General features: G+C 39.7%; 1 protein-coding gene across 2 annotated transcripts; it reads right to left on the reverse strand.

Moving 5' to 3' along the window:
* Positions 1–427: 427 nt before the first annotated feature.
* Positions 428–18,662, reverse strand: polr3g (polymerase (RNA) III (DNA directed) polypeptide G). 2 transcript variants are annotated; one of them, XM_055633359.1, is made up of 7 exons: positions 17,872–18,662; positions 13,978–14,107; positions 11,144–11,203; positions 9,822–9,878; positions 8,811–8,902; positions 4,327–4,440; positions 428–1,859 (listed from the first exon to the last, which is right to left on the reverse strand). In XM_055633359.1, the coding sequence occupies exons 1-7, from the start codon at positions 17,989–17,991 to the stop codon at positions 1,713–1,715; spliced, it is 720 nt and encodes a 239-aa protein (XP_055489334.1). In that variant the 5' UTR covers positions 17,992–18,662; the 3' UTR covers positions 428–1,712. The 2 variants fall into 2 exon arrangements, with proteins under 2 accessions (XP_055489334.1, XP_055489335.1); XM_055633360.1 differs by having other exon boundaries at positions 1,720–4,129; positions 17,872–18,658.
* Positions 18,663–20,338: the final 1,676 nt, after the last annotated feature.

Raw genomic sequence — 20,338 nt, forward strand, 5'->3', positions numbered from 1 at the left:
TACTGAAATGAGTGTGTGGCGAGCGTGTGGTGGGGGCCTTTAAAGTAATGGCAAGTTAGAGAGGAATTGATATATACTCGGAAGTACAAACATGGTTAAACAACCCAGCCCAACTATATCGATCAGGTCCAAGTCAAATTGGGTGCATGTTATAAAACATGCAGTTTTGTTTGTAGTGTTGGACCAGTCTGTTCCAGCCTGGCACAATATTTCATCAAGGTCAGATTGATTTGCTTGCTATTAACATACACATCTTTTGTTCATGATCAATATAAAGTATAGTCAGTCTTACATAGAAACATAGAAAATAGGTGCAGGAGTAGGCCATTCAATATGATCATGGCTGATCATCTAACTCAGTATCCCATCCCTGCCTTCTCTCCATACCCCCCGATCCCTTTAGCCACAATGGCCACATCTAACACCCTCTTAAATATAGCCAATGAACTGGCCTCAACTACCTTCAGTGGCAGAGAATTCCAGAGATTCATCACTCTTTGTGTAAAAAATGATTTTCTCATCTCGGTCCTAAAAGACTTCCCGCTTATCCTTAAACTGTGACCCCTAGTTTTGGACTTCCCCAACATCGGGAATAATCTTCCTGCATCTAGCCTGTCCAACCCCTTAAGAATTTTGTAAGTTTCTATAAGATCCCCCTCAATCTTCTGAATCTTCTTGTCTGCAAACTTCTGGGTCAGAACTGATCGAAGGGGGGAAAAAATCCCGAAATTGGTCAGTTTGTCATTCATTTGTAGAATTATTTTGAAACAGTGAGATAATGAGTTGTCATGCAAAAGAGCAATAAAATGTTATTAGTTGGAAGGCTCTTTCAAGAATTAAGGACATAAATAACCCTTTCTTGTCAATACAGATGCAGCAAATGAACCAAAGTTCTGTGTATATGATACAGCAAGTCAGATTAACTGTGTCAGTATTTGTTTACATCTCACAAAGTGACACAAACAAAACTCCCTCTACCTCCCACCATCACTTTCCCAAACTAGAAATTTGCTTAATACATGAAAACATCCAAGAATCTTGTCTCATTTTATTTGCAATACTCAGGCATTGGTATATCATACAATAGATTCATTTTACATCATGGAACCAGCTTCATTAGAAACTGGTCATCCAGATAACAATTACAAGGTATTCACATATTTCTTATTTTTGGTAAACTTTATATAAATACCAATAATTTATTAGGCACAAGGTATGCATGTACTACATAAAATCAAAAGCAAATAAGCTTCAAGGAAACAAAATAACCCAAAAATATTTAGGCAAAATTATACTGCACTTTTTTCTTCAAGAGTAATTTTAGTCTCGGTCACATCCAATTTTCCATCCAGAAATGTGTTCAATAGTTGGATGCCTACATGCAGATTTATGCTGGAGGAGGGTATTAAACTGAAATGTCCTCTTTTATTCCAGAGATAACAACAAACGATCCGTACATCAAAGGCATAATTAACCAGTGTGTACACCCAGCATTATTCTCACCCAAATGCATTACTAATCGAATAACTCCAAAATGACCCTTTGCGCACTTGTGTATAGGTCCTTGTCACATTTTTTCTAGAAAATTTAACAACGTTAAAAAAGGTTATTGTTCTTTGTAAGATATTTTAGGGCATTCGAAGGAGGGTAAAGCTGTTTTCATTATTCATGTTTTTCTTAACTGCTGAAAGCGTTGCAGGAGCAATTTGTTTTCAAAACAGGAAGACGTGAAATAGAAGACAAGTTTCTAAAGTGGCCTGAATATTAGGCAAATATAAGAAAATAAATGCTGATCCAAAATGGAGATACTTTGACAAGAAGTAGAACTGCTTGGGACAAGTAGAGAAGATGCATTGATACTTGGGAAATAAGAATAAGGAAATGTATTAAAAGCATGAAGAAACAAGGAACTACAGATGCTGATTTAAAACAAAAGACACCAAGTGCTGGAGTAATTCAGAACAGGCAGCATCTCAGGAGAACATGGATAGATGACATTTTGGGTCAGGAACATTCTTAAGTCAGACTTGAATCAGTGAAGGGTCACAACCCAAAATTTCAATCATCCATGTTCTCCAGAGATTGCTTTGGGATAACAACGAACACAAGACCATATCTGGAATACCATGTACAGGACTGGTTTAAGGATATTATGGATGGATGCAGTTCAGAGATGCCTTACAATATTATTATCCAGAATGTCAGGCTGCCCTATGACAGAATGTTGGACAAACTAGGCTTGTATCTGCTAGAGTTTAGAAGTGGAAAAGATAATTTGATTGAGTAAAGAGGATCCTAAGCAGTCTTGTCAAGGTTGCTGTAGTGAGGATTTAGTTTTTGGTAGATTCTTGAACTGGTTACCACTGTTCAAAAACTTCAACGAGACGAGGCTTTTTTTTCCCTCGGAGTTGCCAGTGATTGTAACACTCTTCCTCAAAGAAGCAGGACACAAAGTGATTGAGTAAATCGGCAGGTCAAGCAGCATCTCTGCAGAACATGAATAGGTGATGTTTCGGGTCGAGACCCTTCTTCAGCTTCCCAAGTCATTCAGTTAAGTTCCAGACTCAGTATATGGGTGCAAATTGAGGATTCACTTCAGCTTGAATTGGTAACAACAGCGATTCTATCCATGACAAGAAGGATTCAGCCCAGTGTCCAAGTTTAGTCATCTGGTAAAACAATAACTCGGAGCACACATCCACTCGCAGTCCGCAGTTTATTAGTTTCCTCAACTATCCATGTTTTCCAGAGATGCTGTCTGACCTGTTGAATTACTCCAGGACACGTCCTTTTGTGTATAAACCAGCACCTGCAGTTGTTTGTTTCTACAGTTCCTCAAGAAAACAGACTCTTTAAACATTAAGAGAGAGATATATTTAAGAAGAAAGAGGGTGAAGGGTTATCAGCAGAAACTTAAGTAAAGTTAAAATCAGATTAGCCATGATCTTATTAAATAACATAGCAGACCTAAGGGGCTAAGTAGCCATTTTCCATTCGGAATTGTACATTTGTATAAATATAAGTTGCTGATTGAATGATTATCCTGTGTTTTCCCATTCATTCAGTGACATTAGGATTCCTTTGAAATTGCCACATCTTAAAGGATAAAGACTCATTGTACATACTTTGGGAAATGAACTGCTTTTTGTTTTAAAAAAGTTTCCGAAGATATTATACTACTTTTGTATTGTTTTCAGTGCAATATAGAAACAGTTGCCAAAACATGTGATGTGACACTAAAGATCTGAATTACCCATAGTCATATTTGTGCAATCATAATTTAAGAGGTAGGTTACATGTCAGGGCAATGAAGGCAGTTGGCTTTGTAAACTTGATTGCATTTCTTTGGAATAATCCCACTTGATACTGATTTTCAACTTTGTGAGTAGCTAAAACGCTCATTAATAAAATTCAGTCAGAATGAATCAGTCTTATTCAGACCTATTGAAAGTCATTAAACCAAAATGCTAACTTACTTTCTCCACAAGTTCTGCCTGGCTCGCTGCAAATTTCCAGCAATATTGCTTTAAGCATTTATTTATGCCAGTGAAATCAGGACCAGCAAAGCGAGCAGATATAGTGTAGCACCAAAAATAAATTATACTTCCATTGACACAAAGTTCATAAATACAGAGGATTGCTTTGAACAACCATTAGTAAAAAGATTACCGAAACATGTTTAATTCCAATATACAAATTAGGATAATTTAATAATATGCTTCTCTGAAGTGTTTTACCTCAATAAAACTAATTTTTGCAATGTTTTTCTCTCAAGAAGTGCATCATTATATAATAGTACATCAATGCTAGTGCATTAACCAAGATCTGTTTCCAGCATTTTACTAATCAATCAAGTCTTAAGTGCCGAGATCTAATCTATGTTCATCGCAAACCTGTTGCCTTCAGTGTAAACAAGGATTTTAATTTTAATTACTTTGCATGTGCAAAACAAGATTTTGCAGTGACCTGAGGAAAGTTAAAATAATCCTAACTCTATTGTTGAATAGTTTCACAGTGCTTTAAGTACATAGATTGCCAGGCACTGCTAGTATGTAGCTTCATCCATATTATCATCGCTAACTGCATAGTCATCGCCATCTTCAAAGTAAGATGCAATATAGTCATTTTCCTAAAAAGCAAATAAAGTTCTTTCAGTATGAGCTTTCTGAAGATCACAAAGTACATGTACTGAAAAAAATATTGCAAATACTAGCAGAAAATATGTTTATACATTTAGGGGCTATACATTTGCTAATAATTTTAATGTTTACAAATTATATCCAAGCAATCTATTAAAATAAATGTGAGAAATATTAAATATTGTACCTCTTCCACTTCTTCCTCATTGTACTCTTCATCCTCAACATTTTCCTCCTCTTCTTTTTCCTTCTCTTCAGTTTCTTCATCAGATTTATTTTCTGTATCTTTCTTTTCTAGAACCTACAAGAACAAATATTTTTAATCTATGAGAATTGAACACAAGCATGAACGTTGAACATAAGGAATCATTTATTTCCTCAAAATTCAAAAACAGAAAAATTCAAAACCAAACGAGTAACTCCAACAGGATGCTGCAAATTCTATGCAAATGGGCTCTTAATCTAGACAAATGCATAGCCGGGTACAGGTAACAGAGAAGACAGCCAATGTTCACATAATTAAAACCATTCATTTAAAGTAGTAAACGCAGACCTGGGTTGTATGCAGTTCCAGTGCTAAATTACATACTTTACAAGGAGTAATCAATAAGCTAAGCATCAATAAAGGGTTAAGACTGTCACTTATTTATTCCACTATTGTTTATCACAAAGGATCTGACTGCTGAACAAAATATAGTGCTGAAGTTTTTTCAATGAATACAACAGATCATTCATAGAAAAGGGGATAATGGCAAAAGAGGAGCGGCCAATAACCGCTCGGTGGAGGAAGGGAATGTGGGAAAATATGATGAAAGGAATATAGTTTTTCTGCAGCCATAATCGGGTGTAGTCTGGCAATAAAATAAACTCCGTGGAATAGATTTGGAAAGGAACTGGGAAAAGCAAAGTTCAATCCACAGTTCGCTTCAGAATGAATGAAGTAGAAAACGACGATACAAATTTTACAAACGTAATTTGGAGGAACTGAAGGATAATAAATAACAGATTATTTCTGCTGCCACATCATGAAGTCGATTACAAACAGCAAAAGGAAAATGTGACAATTTGATAGATGACGGAACTCAACAATTTTAGAGTAGAGAAGCAAGCTCTAGGCATGGAATAGCATTTACAGAAGCACAACATGGTTTTACTCTTAAAATTATTAAATTGAGATAATTCAAATGTTAATGTCAAATTAGAGCTGATTAAATTATGAAAGGCATTTAATCACCTTGGTTGATGTGAAGAAATATAATGTTGATGTGGATAGGGAGCAACATAAATCAAAATTATTATTATTTTTTAAAATATTTTTATTAGAAGTACAATAATGTAGTACATAAGTACCTAATACATAATGAGATATTACCGTTCATGCACAACTTCTTGTTTCAAATTTAACAGAATAGAACAGAAAATGAAACAAGCCAAGATAGAGAAGAAAAGAATATCATAAGCCGTGATGATAGTGTTAGTTCGGGAGATAGTAAAGAAAGCCCGAAGAAAAGGTAGAAGGGGGGAAAAAGGTAGAGTGGGGAAAAAAGAGATACAAAGAAAGGAAATAAAAATAAAGAGATTGAAAGAGATATGCCTATTTAATATCTTTATACACCCTTCATCTGGTTCTGAAACATTTAATTTCAACATAAATCAAAATGAAGAGTTTCTTCTCTGAAACATAATAATTGTAACCCTGCCTGGTCCTGTTTACTGACAGTGCTCCATATGGCTGTAAAATATGTCAGTGCAGACATTGTGGATGCATTTGTGATGATTTGCAAATTTCCCCTAGATTCGGGAACAGATGTAAATCCACTACCCAACAAAATGAGAGGAGTGAAAATTAGGAACAAAATAGTCCGACACCTATTGTTTACAAAAATGTTGATACTCGTTGTTAAAGAAGTAATAGCAAGCTCCTTAGAAAATCATGTTAGGATGGGTAAAGTCAAAATTGTTTTACGGACAGGGAAAAAAAATGTTTGACAAATCTAAAATGGTTTAAGAATGCATCCAGCAGCGATGAAAACAGAAAACCCAACGGATGTTTTAAAAAATACACTCCAAATATTGTTCGTAACATAAGGGCTCATGTCATAGAGAAACAGGCCCTTCTGCCCAACTTGCACACACCGGCCAATATGTACCAGTTACACTGGTCCCACCTGCCCACGTTTAACCCATATCCCTCCAAACCTGCCCTATCCATGTACCCGTTGGGATAGTCCCTGCCTCAACTGAGTTGGATGATCAGCCATGATCATATTGAATGGCGGTGCAGGCTCGAAGGGCCGAATGGCCTACTCCTGCACCTATTTTCTATGTTTCTAACTACCTCCTCTGGCAGCTTGTTCCATACACCCCCCAACCACCCTTTGTGTGAAAATGTTACCTTTCAGATTCTTATTAAATCTTTTCCCCTTCACCTTAAACCTATGGTCCTCGATTCACCTGCTCTGGACAAGAGGCTTTGTGGCAATCTATTCCTCTCATGATTTTATACACCGCTATAAGATCATCACACATCCTCATGCGCTCCAATGAATAGTCCCAGCCTACTCAACTTCTCCCTATAGCTCAGACCCTCTAGTCCTGCCAACATCCTCATAAATCTTCTCCGTACCCTCTCTAGCGTGACAACATCTTTCCTATAACATGGTGTCCAGAACTGAACCCAATACTCGAAATGCAGACTCACCAATCTATATTACTAAAAGTCTGATCTTGAACGCTTTCGGCCCACTGTGGTACGATTTCCGAGAGAACGCCGCCACCTACGGCCATCATTTTTGGCCACCTCGCTCAGAGACCCCCTCCGCCTTCCAGGACCAGAGGATTTTTCCGATCAATGAAAAATCAGTGAGATATTAATGTTTAAAAACAATTCCCCATTCTCTCTGCTACCCCCACTGGCGGCAGGGGAGGGACTATAAAACCCGGAAGTTTAGTGCCTCGCTCAGTCTCTGCCAGAACCAGGAAGCGAGAGGGTCATAGCTCTGAGCTACGAATAACACTGAACGCACGTCTACTCCATGGTGAGTCCCCTCGATGTGGCTGCAACTCAATTGTTTGCCTCACCTTTTTAACAAGTTTGTGTTCACAAAATGAATTTTTTTTTTTTTTTATTTGAAGTACAGTAAATTACAGTAATACACATCACATATCTTATTACAGTTGTTGTACCACTTCGTTTTTCGAGCTTTAAAAAGGGTAGAAATAAAAGAAGTAAGGAAAGTGAGCAAGAGTCGTGAAGGTGCAGGAAAGTGTTGGGAAAAGAAAGCCCCTTAGAGAAGACGTTAGAGAAGGAAGTAAAGAAAGGAAATAGACCCTAGAAAGAGAAGAAAAAAAGGAGAAACAATCGCTCTATTATAACACAAAACTCCGCAAAAAAGGATATTCCAACCGTGTTTTTTTTAACCCCCCGTTACCAGATCCTGGTACCATTTATTTTTTAAATTACAATTGCACCTTATGCTTGTAATATGAATTTTGATTCTCAGGTGGCTGCAGTCCAATTGTTTGCCTTGGCTTGGCTTTTACAATCGTTGCAACAGTTGGCTGCCAGACCAAGGATCCATTCGGCCCACAATGTCTATACTAGCCCTCTGGAAACCAGTACCTTCAGCCTACAACACCCATACTAGCGCAACAGAAATACCCCCCCCCACACTGGTGAGCAATATTGGAATTGGTGGAGACATGGAATATTGCGTTGGTGACCAGCCCTCCCGTGTGATGCTGGGGCCCAACGGGTCCCACTTAGTCTGGTGTCTTATATAACTGCAGCATAACCTCCCAACTCCTATGTGCAGGAAGGAGGTGCAGATGCTTGTTTAAACCAAAGGTAGACACAAAAAACTCAGCGGGACAGGCAACATCTCTGGAGAGAAGGAATGAGTGACGTTTTGGGTCGAGACGGGTCTTGACTTCTAATCAACTTCAGAAGACTGAGGAGGCCAAGTCAGTAGATATATTGAAAGCAGAGATAGAAAGATTCTTGATTAGTACAGGTGTCAGAGGTTATGGGGAGAAGGCAGGAGAATAGGGTTAGGAGGGAGAGATAAACCATCCATGATTGAATGGCAGAGTAGACTCAAATGGTCTTATTCAGCTTCTACCACTTGATGACCCAAAATGTCACGCATTACTTCTCTCCAGAGATGCTTCCTGTCCCGCTGAGTCACTCCAGCTTTTTGTGTCTACCTCCCAACTCATCAGTCAATGAAGGCCAATGTGCCAAAAGTCTTTTTGACCATTCAATCTACCTGCAACTTCACCTTCAAGGAACCATGCACCTGCACTCCTAGATCTCTCTGCTCTACAACATTCCCCAGAGCCCACCATTCACTGCGCAGGTCCTGACCATGTTAACCATGGAAAGCAAAATATGGAATAAATGGGGTACTTTTAGATTGACAGATTATTTTTGTGGAGTATTACAAGGATAAGTGCTGCAACTTCAGTGTTTGTTCGTTTCTAGATTTTTGTTAAAGAAAAGGCAAATGCGGGTTCACAAATCCCCATGAGTGATTTAAATTCTTGTTGGGTGGATTATTATACCAGCCTTGGATTGACACTGAAACATAATTTAAGTCATTTGCCATCCCTTAGGACTGTCTAAGATAAATGTAGCCACATATTGCCAACTAAATCACATGCTCTGTTTACCTCCAGTTTCTGGATTACATCTTCATTAGATTTGTCAGCCACAACTACGGGACACTTCATTTTAGAGACCGAGGGTGCATCTGCAACAGTTTCTGCAAAAAGATTTGGAATATCGAAAGTAGTCTGTTTCACAACAATTCAAAATCAGTTCAAACTATAGCAACAGCAAGAATGAAAACTAAGCTGCCATTTGATATTATTTATTTGAGCAATTTTATTGTTCTGTTTGATTGTTCGTGATATTCACTTCTTCATTGTTTACAATAGTTATTGACATTATCTTGACCACAGATAGGTACTTGAAGGTGAAAAGGGAGCTCCCAATGGTAGTGATCAAATACAGGGAAATGGAATTAGCTCAGATAGATATCTTGGTTGATTAGGACAAAGGGCCTGTTTCAATGCTGCAAAACACCATTGCTTCAGGATTAATGTTCAGCACGGACTTGAAGGGCCGAGATGGCCTGTTTTCCGTGCTGTAATAGTTATATGGTTATTACCATACATCCCCATAGGTGAAATTGCCATGTTCCAAAGATTTAATTTGAAACAAATGAAACAAACAAATACAAGGGAAGTAAATGCTTGCTTCACCAAGATCAAAAAAGGTGAAGAGTAAAATAAATTATATTCAAAAAACTATTATTTTCTTTTGTCATTTATGCAGCACGTCACCAGCTAGAAGACTGAATACAACCACTTAGTTACTCTCTCATGTGCAGGACATAGGCATATCATTTTAAGCTCTTCATGTTTGATCTTACTCGTGTGAAAATAGCAAACATTCAAAATTAAAGTTAAACTTTAGCACCTATAACCTTTAATTCCACCAGCAATTTGTTAATGTGTGTATGAAGATGATTTGTACCATTCATTATTTCCTGAAAAATTTGAATGGTTAATGGTTTATGTACTTAAACTAAACAGAGTGTGTGTAAGTGGAAGTTTAGTTGAACAAATGAAAATTGACATTTTTTACACACCAAATGTAACATTATAAATCATACTTACTTGCTTTTTTAAACACTTTTGTTCTTGGTTTTAGCTCCCGTGGAAGTCTCCTCCAATCTATGTATTTACATAATAATTAGCACGAGGGTTAGTGGACATTATTCAATAAACGGTAGTAAAGTAGCCTTTTTTGTCTTTCACCAAACTTAGCTAAGAATAAATGGTTCTGTAGGAACTTGCACATATTCCCCAATGAAAAATGGTTTCAGAGAACAACATTCTCCTACATAAAATAAGTCCAGTGTCTAGGAAAGCCATTGATATTTCCTCCCAAAGTTATGGAAGTGAGTGAGGAAGATCTGAAGTAGAGTCTCGATCAGAAATGTCATCTATCCATAATCTCCAGAGATGCTACCTGACCTGCTGAGTTACTCCAGCACTCTGTGTCTGGGAATGAAAGTTTGATGTGTACTCAGAGAAATTAACTGTGCTACAGGATGAGATCTAGACTATAAAGCCAATCAAATAGTCTTTTCAGGATATAAAGGAAAGTTCAGAGGGTTTCAAAAGCACATGAGAACAGAATGGAGATAGAGAGTTTTATATGGCTGAAAGTAAGCAATCTTTTTTTTTAAGTGGTGGGATGGACAGGAAACACAGCAGAATAAAGATATGGGGCTGTGAATACTTAGTGCCCCAGGAATGATTTGAGCAAGCAGTTCATCGTCTGCATCTTGAATAATAAATGCTCTTTGTTTTTGTATTCATCAGCTCAAATCTACAAAATCTGAAACAAATTTCTTCCTTCTTATCTGACATTATTAAAAATCTAAGCACTACTGGCAATTCTGGGTTAAGGCCTCTTTAGGCTGGCTGCCTTGCCCATCTGGGTGACCTCCCTCACATGATGAGCCAATTGTGGAGTATTCCCACCTTAATATCTCTCCCCTAACTTCTCTGATTGAAATAGAAACATAGAAAATAGGTGCAGGAGTAGGCCATTCGGCCCTTCGAGACTGCACCGCCATTCAATATGATTATGGCTGATCATCCAACTCCGTATCCTGTACCTGCCTTCTCTCCATACCCCTTGATACCTTTAGCCACAAGGGTTACATCTAACTCTTAAATATAGCCAATGAACTGGCCTCAACTACCTTCCGTGGCAGAAATATATGGCACAGATGACTATTTGAACATCATCAGTCAGGTTCTATATTGAATATATATGGATTTATACCAGTATATTAAAAAAAAAGTGTAATCCAAAACACTTTGGATGTTTTTTAGCAAAATCACTGGGTTACTTTGGGGTAGACTGGTGTGCGGCTGAGAATACAGGAAATACATAAAAATGCACTAACACATTAATTTGTAGTTACCTGGTGTCCAGTTCTTGTTGCCATCTTTTTCCGTATACTTCTGCGTATACCTTTCCACATCTAAATTGAAGAAATACCTTTTAAAATTGCATTTCTTATTTTTTCAAAGCTGCTTCCCAACACAATGTTATGCTTGTATCAGTTATAGAAACATAGAAATTAGGTGCAGGAGTAGGCCATTCAGCCCTTCGAGCCTGCACCGCCATTCAATATGATCATGGCTGATCATCCAACTCAGTATCCCGTACCTGCCTTCTCCCCATACCCCCTGATTCCCTTAGCCACAAGGGCCGCATCTAACTCCCTCTTAAATATAGCCAATGAACTGGCCTCAACTACCCTCTGTGGCAGAGAGTTCCAGAGATTCACCACTCTCTGTGTGAAAAAAGTTCTTCTCATCTCGGTTTTAAAGGATTTCCCCCTTATCCTTAAGCTGTGACCCCTTGTCCTGGACTTCCCTAACATCGGGAATAATCTTCCTGCATCTAGCCTGTCCAACCCCTTAAAAATTTTGTAAGTTTCTGTAAAATCCCCTCTCAATCTCCTAAATTCTAGAGAGTATAAACCAAGTCTATCCAGTCTTTCTTCATAAGACAGTCCTGCCATCCCAGGAATCAGTCTGGTGAACCGTCTCTGCACTCCCTCTATGGCAATAATGTCCTTCCTCAGATTTGGAGACCAAAACTGTACGCAATACTCCAGGTGTGGTCTCACCAAGACCCTGTACAACAGCAGTAGAACCTCCCTGCTCCTATACTCAAATCCTTTTGCAATGAAAGCTAACATACCATTCGCTTTCTTTACTGCCTGCTGCACCTGCATGCCTACCTTCAATGACTGGTGTACCATGACACCCAGGTGTCGCTGCATCTCCCCCTTTCCCAATCGGCCACCATTTAGGTAATAGTCTGCTTTCCCGTTTTTGCCACCAAAATGGATAACCTCACATTTATCCACATTATACTGCATCTGCCAAACATTTGCCCACTCACCCAGCCTATCCAAGTCACCTTGCAGTCTCCTAGCATCCTCCTCACAGCTAACACTGGTTATGGTTACAATCAGTTTCTAGTGGTGATAATTTGAGAATATGTTCAAACTGCTCATCCCACATTACATTACTTGTGCAGAATTACGAAATAAAAGTCAATTTTATATAATTCTGTCAACATTCTAAACAGATCAAATATTATCAGTGATTCGGTTCCCAGTGTTAATTTATTTTTACCACCACTGCCACCTGGTGGTTCGTAAAAAAAATCAACATAATACTAAAAGCAAGATCATGCACTGCTTTTCAAAGTCTGTCTTTAACACAATGTTAAAAACATTCAATATACCATAAGACAGATCTATTTCACTTGAACATCCCCACTTTGTTGTCCATTATCCAATTTCTAACCACAAATCAGTCTTTCCTCCCCTACCTGTGACTTCCAGTTTTGCCATTTATTCTCTCCATTGAGATCTGGACTCCCAATTATTGCCCATCATCCCAATTGCTCCCACAAAGTCAGTGATACCGAACCATCTTCCAGAACTGTTACAATCATTTTAGTAACTGTCTGCTCACTATGGGGACACCAGGATTTGGACATTGTGACAATATGATATAAACTGTCCTGCAAGTGAAGAAAGGGCTCCGTCTCTATCTGGGCTGTGCAGTAGTTATTAAGAAGCAATACATCAACACAGATAAACTTATTTTTTACTTCAAAAATAAACTTATGAATATGTACAAGATGTAAAAACATTGCATGTCTTTCATTATTGTGTTTATACATTCCTAATGTCATCAGCATATACATTTATCATCTTGACCCATTCTATGTACAAGGCACCATTACGATTTACGTGACTTCTTTAGACATTACAAATTACAAGTAATTAGAAAGGCTTTATCCAGTGCTTAGCCATTCAGTGTCAATTAGCAGGACGAGTTTAAGACCGCAGCCCTTCCGCACAGAGCCTTTGTGTCGGATGCACCAAAACTTCAGTCCATTTCTCAGCACGTACTCCTACGTCCTGAAATGTGCCCGTGGCAGCGTTCCCTGGCGGACATCTCATTGTACCGGAAGACCAACAAGTTTCAACCAAGAAAGTCTCTCCACAAGTTGACGATCTTACTGAGAATAATCCATAGATTAGAAAGATCTCTGTTGTGCAGCTGCTTGCGATGAACCAAGACAAGGATCTTTGCATCCTTTTCCAGAGCTTCTTTGCAAATCAACTTGTTCATCTCATACTCGTCGCAGCAGTCGTGAAGGCAATGTGCGTGGGGAATGAGGCTGCAACCATGTAGGGACACAAAAAAGCTGGAGAAACTCAGCGGGTGCAGGAGCGAAGGAAATAGGCATCGTTTCGGGCTGAAACCCTTCTTCAGACTGGGTTCTGAAGAAGGGTTTCGGCCCGAAACGTTGCCCATTTCCTTCGCTCCATAGATGCTGCTGCACCTGCTGAGTTTCCCCAGCTTTTTTGTGTGCCTTCGATTTTCCAGCATCTGCAGTTCCTTGTTATACACCATGTTGGAACAGTCTGGCGGAAAGGGCCCGGCGAGGTCTCTGTGCTTTTAGGTGAGTTCTGGCGATTAGGAATTTTGACAAAATGTTTTGACCATCCGATCTGGGAACCATCCCATACGATCCATCATTTGCCTGCAGGATGTTCCATGCTGACTGCTGCCTGGTGTGGCCAAAGGTGTTTCCTATGAAAGAATATTTCCATAAAGGACAGGTAGTGTGGCAATGCCTATCAGAATGGAACATTGCGTGGCAAATGTTGTTCACACTGCAATGTATCGAATGAGGTTATCTAGATAGACATACAAGTCTTACCTTTATTTTCAATAGCAGCTTCAATGTAGTAAGGCAGCTTCTTGCAGGTCCCCCTTAACTCCTGCTTCAAGGCTAGGATATAGCTTGCATCTTCCCCTGTATTCAAGGGGACTGGCTTAAATTCTGTGGGCTACAGATTGTTAATGCAGATTATCATATAGTCCACATACATTAGGCAATAACATAGCTGAAACCAAATAGTATATTTTTGAACCAAAGAAAAATTCAATTCAGCCAAATTAAATTCTATTCACTGCAGCAAAGAATTCCTAGTCCTGTTTATGAATTTTCACTCACTTAAACCCCCGTTTCACAGTGCGAGTTGACCCACGAGGTACCCAGAGTTAAAACTCGTGGTAATAACGTACGATTAACGTAGCTGTAATGTCGGAACTCATGGACGCAACTTAGAGACTCGTGGCGCTAACGGCAGGTACCCGTGAAACTTGTCAACTCTTGGAAAAATTCAAACATGTTTAAAGTTTTCCACAAGTAAAATGTACTGCTGAAGTTAAAAATTGAAACATTTAAACTCGTTTTAAGAACGTTGTGGCCCGTGCGTTTACCTTAGTGTCACGTGAGTCTACCGTGGGAACTCTTTAACTCAGCAGGCAGGCAGCAACAAATGATTTCATGTTATAACCTAGACTTTTATGTTATTGAAGGTGTGAACTATTACTATTATCATGAATACACGTTTCCTTTTATTTTTGTGTCTGACCAATGTTACAACAATCCATTGCAAAAATCAACAAATGTAATACTGGAGAAATTAGTTTACCTGCAAGAACACAATAAATAAGAACAGGAGCAAGCTACACAATCCCTGGAGCATGCATTTCATTAGTTCACTTCACATCTAATCAAGGCCTCAACTCTACTTTCCAGCCAAATCCCTATAAACCTCACCTCGCCTATAGCTGAAAATCAGTCTCCCTCAGTCTCTCTTAGAAGTTGAAAATCATCTGTGCCTTGAAAATATTCATTGATTTAGATTCCAACACTCTCTGGGGCTGGAAATTCTAAAATTCAGAAGCCTCAGAAGATATTTCCCCTCCTTAGCATGTTAAATGCCTGATCCATTGTTTTAAAGGTATCTCCAGGCTCCAAATTCCCTCACAAATTAGAAATGTTCTCTAAGAATTTACTCCATCAACACCCCAGGCCCCATATATAATCATAGAAACATAGAAATTAGGTGCAGGAGTAGGCCATTCGGCCCTTCGAGCCTGCACCGCCATTCAATATGATCATGGCTGATCATCCAACTCAGTATCCCGTACCTGCCTTCTCTCCATACCCCCTGATCCCCTTAGCCACAAGGGCCACATCTAAATCCCTCTTAAATATAGCCAATGAACTGGCCTCAACTACCCTCTGTGGCAGAGAGTTCCAGAGATTCACCACTCTCTGCGTGAAAAAAGTTCTTCTCATCTCGGTTTTTAAAGGATTTCCCCTTTATCCTTAAGCTGTGACCCCTTGTCCTGGACTTCCCTAACATCGGGAACAATCTTCCTGCATCTAGCCTGTCCAACCCCTTAAGAATTTTGTAAGTTTCTATAAGATCCCCTCTCAATCTTCTAAATTCTAGAGAGTATAAACCAAGTCTATCCAGTCTTTCTTCATAAGACAGTCCTGACATCCCAGGAATCAGTCTGGTGAACCGTCTCTGCACTCCCTCTATCATCATACTCTTCTTTGCCCCGAGGGAGAAGAGGACTAACCTTACCCCAGAAATGACAACCTCTTTATTCCAGAAACCAATACAGTGAGCCTAATTTACACTGCCATCAATGTTGATACATCACTAATTAAATCTCAAGACCAACAACTAAACAATGCTCCCAGTGTGGGCTAAGGAACATTCTGTACTTCATATTCTGCCCCTCTGCAATAAGGAATAACATTACATTTTACTTTCTAATTACTTGTCTCCTAACTGTGTTTCATGGGGGGTCCCCAGAACCCCTTGAACAGCAGCATTCAATCAGCTCCCCTCAATTAAATAATATTCTGCTTTTCTTTTATTCTTATTAAAGCGGATATTCTCACAATATTCCCCATCTGCTAACGTCTTGCCCATTAGTATCGCGTTTGCTCGCTGAATTTATCAAAAGTAAGGCATTATTAACTTACTTTTGATAAATTCAGCGAGCAAACGCGATAATTCCCGATATTTTGGACCTTTAAATATCCACGGCAAATGTCGGCTGTTCATTTCCGTCGGTTTGGCACCTTCAGTTCCCTCTTGAATTTACCTTACTTGCTATCTTTTTTTTCCCTGTAAATCTAGGTAGCTGTGCCTCACGGTCACCCCGACTGGCACAGTAAATTGCAGCTCACAACCTCGCCGTTTTCTATGTTTTTAACGGGTGGGAAAATGCGATTTTTCCCCTCCACTAACATGTACCGGGACCCTCATGTGTCCTCCACTTGAGAATTTTGGTCACGTGGGTGCGGATCCACGCTCCAGTGACCTTTAGTGAAATCACCCTATTAATCATACGACCTGGAATATCCTTTTTCACACGGAATATTTTGGAGGACGAAGAACCCTCACGTTTGTCGGTACAAACCCACCAGGGAGATCACCTCTACAAACTGCAGCAAACCAGCCACATGGCAGCTTCGACTCCGAGCACAGCGCAGCTTCCAGAGTGGCTGAGCATGCTCCGAAATGTAACTGCATAACCACCCTGTGTCTAAGCGAGAAGCGGATTACTACATCTGGTGTATACACTGCAGTGTGAGCTTCAGCAGCACGGCTTTAAACATTCTAACCTGTCTTTATAATATACTCTTTCAGAAAAAAATTAAATGGCACCACGTCGACAGTTAAATCGTTTCACCTTACTATTCAAATAAATTGTCTTAAAACAAACTTTTCCGATGATTGGAGACAGCGGGGGTAAAATTCAACAATTGTCAAAGAGTGAACAGGAACGCTTCACGCTCGGGATCCCCACCACAATAATGATTTGTATCTATAACATCACCAGTAGATGTTTTAAAAAGTTTCAAACCAACATTCCCGTTATTTAAAACATAAAGTGCTGGAGGAACTCAGTGGGTCTGGCAGCATCTGTGGAAGGAAGTTGGGGACCCTTCTTCAGACCGAAGGTTCAGTGTCCATTCCCTGCAGAAAGGTCTCGACCCGAAACGTCGCCCATTCCTTCTCTCCAGAGATGCTGCCTGTCCCGCTGAGTTAGTTACTCCAGAGGTGTGTGTGTGTGTGTGTGTGTGTGTCTGTCTCCGTGTCCACCCTCCACAGATGCTCAGGACTCCTCCAGCACTTGGTGTTCGACTCAAGATTCCAGCATTTGCTACTTCTTCTCCCCCCGTGATTCATTCTGCTTACAATTACAAAAAAATGGGCCGGTTGTACTAAATCAGTGTTAATGTCCTCTTATCTGAACAGCGCAGGGAACACGGGCACCTGTTTATAATCCACATTAGTGTACATTTCATGTGTTCGAAAGGAAGTCCTAAATATTAGGCACGCTTCCATTATATTACTATTATTATTAACTTTATTTCGGTCTCAAGGTCTAGACAAGGGGCAACATTACATAAAAATGCATTGCATATTAAAAAATATCATCAAGTACATATAACATCTTAGTATATCACTTATAAAAGCATCATAAATTATATATTAAAAATGGAACACAATACATGAATTAAAATGCAGAATAAAAGAATGATCAATGTCCTACACGAGACAGTGTCTCCACAGCTGGGATTGGCAGCGTGTAGTGTTTGGCAAGGACACAATAATCACATTTTTCTAGTCACTTATCCTGCAAATGATTGTACACATATATAAGTTATTATAAAAGAGAGTGATCACAACAATATTTCATCACTGATTCACAGCAACTGCTCCCAACCTACCGGAAATAAGGGCAGCGGTTGGCACCTACTGTCAGGTAAAGACTCGCCTCGGGAAAAGCCGATAGCTTCGATATTGAAAGTGAACTGTGCTCTACCGCGGCCGCGCCCCTTGCCAGACATCGTGTGCGGTCAGCGGCAGGTCTGATGTCTCCAGCGCCTTGTGTCAGACAGGTTGTGTGTCCCGGGCCCGGGGACTGCAGCAGCTGCAGCAGCAGCGGCGGCGGCTCCAGCCCGGACTGACCACGCCTGGATCACCACCTCCACGCCTCGGAAAGCGCCGACTTCACTCCCTCAACCAGCTTTGCATCCGAAGCAACTCCCCCAGTCGCAATTGACTTTAGAGTTGTGTCCTAACACGCCGGAGTTTCTGTTGGAGGGGGTGAAAACAGCAGATAGTTCGCGCACACTCCTATTTAAGAGAGGAGTTGAGTGTGGTTGGCATTTTCCGTCCACATCGTCCAGTCCAGCAGAGCGGCTCGAGGGAAGGACCACGCATGCACCACTTCTAGCTGACCCGCCTGCCGGCCAATGTTGACATTTCCTGACTCAGCATTTCACATACAGCTGTGTCATATAGACCCACTGATCTGTTCTGTAGTCAATGCCTGCCAGGTTCAGTTGTGCTGAAGCAAAGCAAGAATTGCCTAACAGGGACACATGACAATAAACTCACTTGAACTTGAACATGTAAACAAAACATACAACGATGGTGGAGGAGCATTATTTTTTGGAGACATGACAGAAACCCCGACCTTAACTGACATAAGTACAAAGGAATGTATTAATAATAATAATAATAATAATAATAATAAACCTTTTTACGGACTCGAGGTCCAGACAAGGGGCAACATTACATTAAAAAATTATATATTAAAACGGCTGTTGAATGTTATTGAATGTTATTAGAGGGTTAAATTGTTCATGACATGTATTTTAATTTTAATTGCTATTTATTTTGTAACGAAAACTGAATGGACACTGGTTGAGAAACGTTTTTTTGTTTCCTCTGAGTATGCGAATACTCAGGAAATGACAATAAAGATTTACAATTACAATTACAATTACAAAATGCATTGCATATTAAAAATATATCATAAATTACATATAAAATCTTAGTGTATCACTTATAAAAGCATCATAAATTATATATTTTTTAAAATAAAAAATCACAATACATAAGTTAAAAATCCAGATTAAAAGAATGATCAATGTCCTCCAAAGAGACAATGATACCAGTGCCTCCACAACTGGGATTCGTAGCGTGTAGTTCTAACCCTTATGTTTGACGAGGCCACAATAATTACATTGAAGGTGAGAAGGCGATCCGTGCCCGCAGAAGTTACTGACTTCACTTCAGCAGCAGTAATCCAAAGCAGCTGCTTTCGGTGGCAAATGTTAGTATGGAAACAATATTTTTTTTTCGCGATGGTCAGTAAACTGAAGGCACCACGTTTACTAATTACAGGCTTTCTTATTCCAGTTTTTACAATTTTTAAAATAATGCTACACAAATCACTTAAAAACCACTGCTGTCCTTTCCTTTCCTCCTCGATTCCCGGCTTATGATATGGTGGGGTATATGTGCCACCAATTATGTGAATGAGAGGCTACAAATAAATCTGCAAAAATGTTTGGACTAGCCATTGAGGGCAGTGCCGGATTTAGATGAAGAGAGGCCCTAGGCTGTTCCACTTGTGAGGCCCCTCCCAATCCCCCACCCCCACGACTAGAGGAAGATGGAAGAGTTCACCGATTTGCAGCCAAGCGTGGCCAATGAGATAAGGGGCTGGAAAGCTGTGCTTTTTATTTATTTATTTATTCATTGCCAGTGCTAGTGTCGAGTTATCGACTTAAAACACTATTATTCTGAAATGGAGGGCAAGAAAAATTACTGATGGGTTGTTTAGAGACTATAGTGCGTTGTGACAGCATATGTAAGAAAGGCCATTCACTGTCAAAAATACTATACCTTGCAGGGCTCTCACTTAACTTTCTTTCTCTGTTGTCAGCCGGGCAACCTTGGCAGCTTTTTAGGTTGCCAAATGGCAGTTTAGGTGGTCCTAGGCCCTATGAAGCCTAGTGGTAAATCCGGCTATGATTGAGGGTAATACTATGTATGCTACGTACAAAGAGAGGGGAGGGTTAATCACAAAAGCTTTCCATTCACAATGCATTGCATGCTTTGCCTCACTGGCTGATTAACTTTAATAAAGATATGAAAGCAATTCTGTGGATATTTTGTGATTTTAAAGTATGTAACATTTTGATGCTGGAGACTTAAGTGGAACATCAGAATTCTCAATTACTGTGTGGGGTAGGAGTGAGGTGACATTTTTATTGACAGTGTGATACCTACAAGATCTCCAGCTGTTCAATGAATCCTGTCCCACACAAACCACCCCCTCCCCAGGTACCTTGCCCTGCAACCGCAGGAGATGCAACACCTGTCCCCAATACTTCCTCCCTC

Source organism: Leucoraja erinacea, chromosome 3 (assembly GCF_028641065.1).
Source record: "Leucoraja erinacea ecotype New England chromosome 3, Leri_hhj_1, whole genome shotgun sequence".
NCBI lineage: Eukaryota > Metazoa > Chordata > Chondrichthyes > Rajiformes > Rajidae > Leucoraja > Leucoraja erinaceus.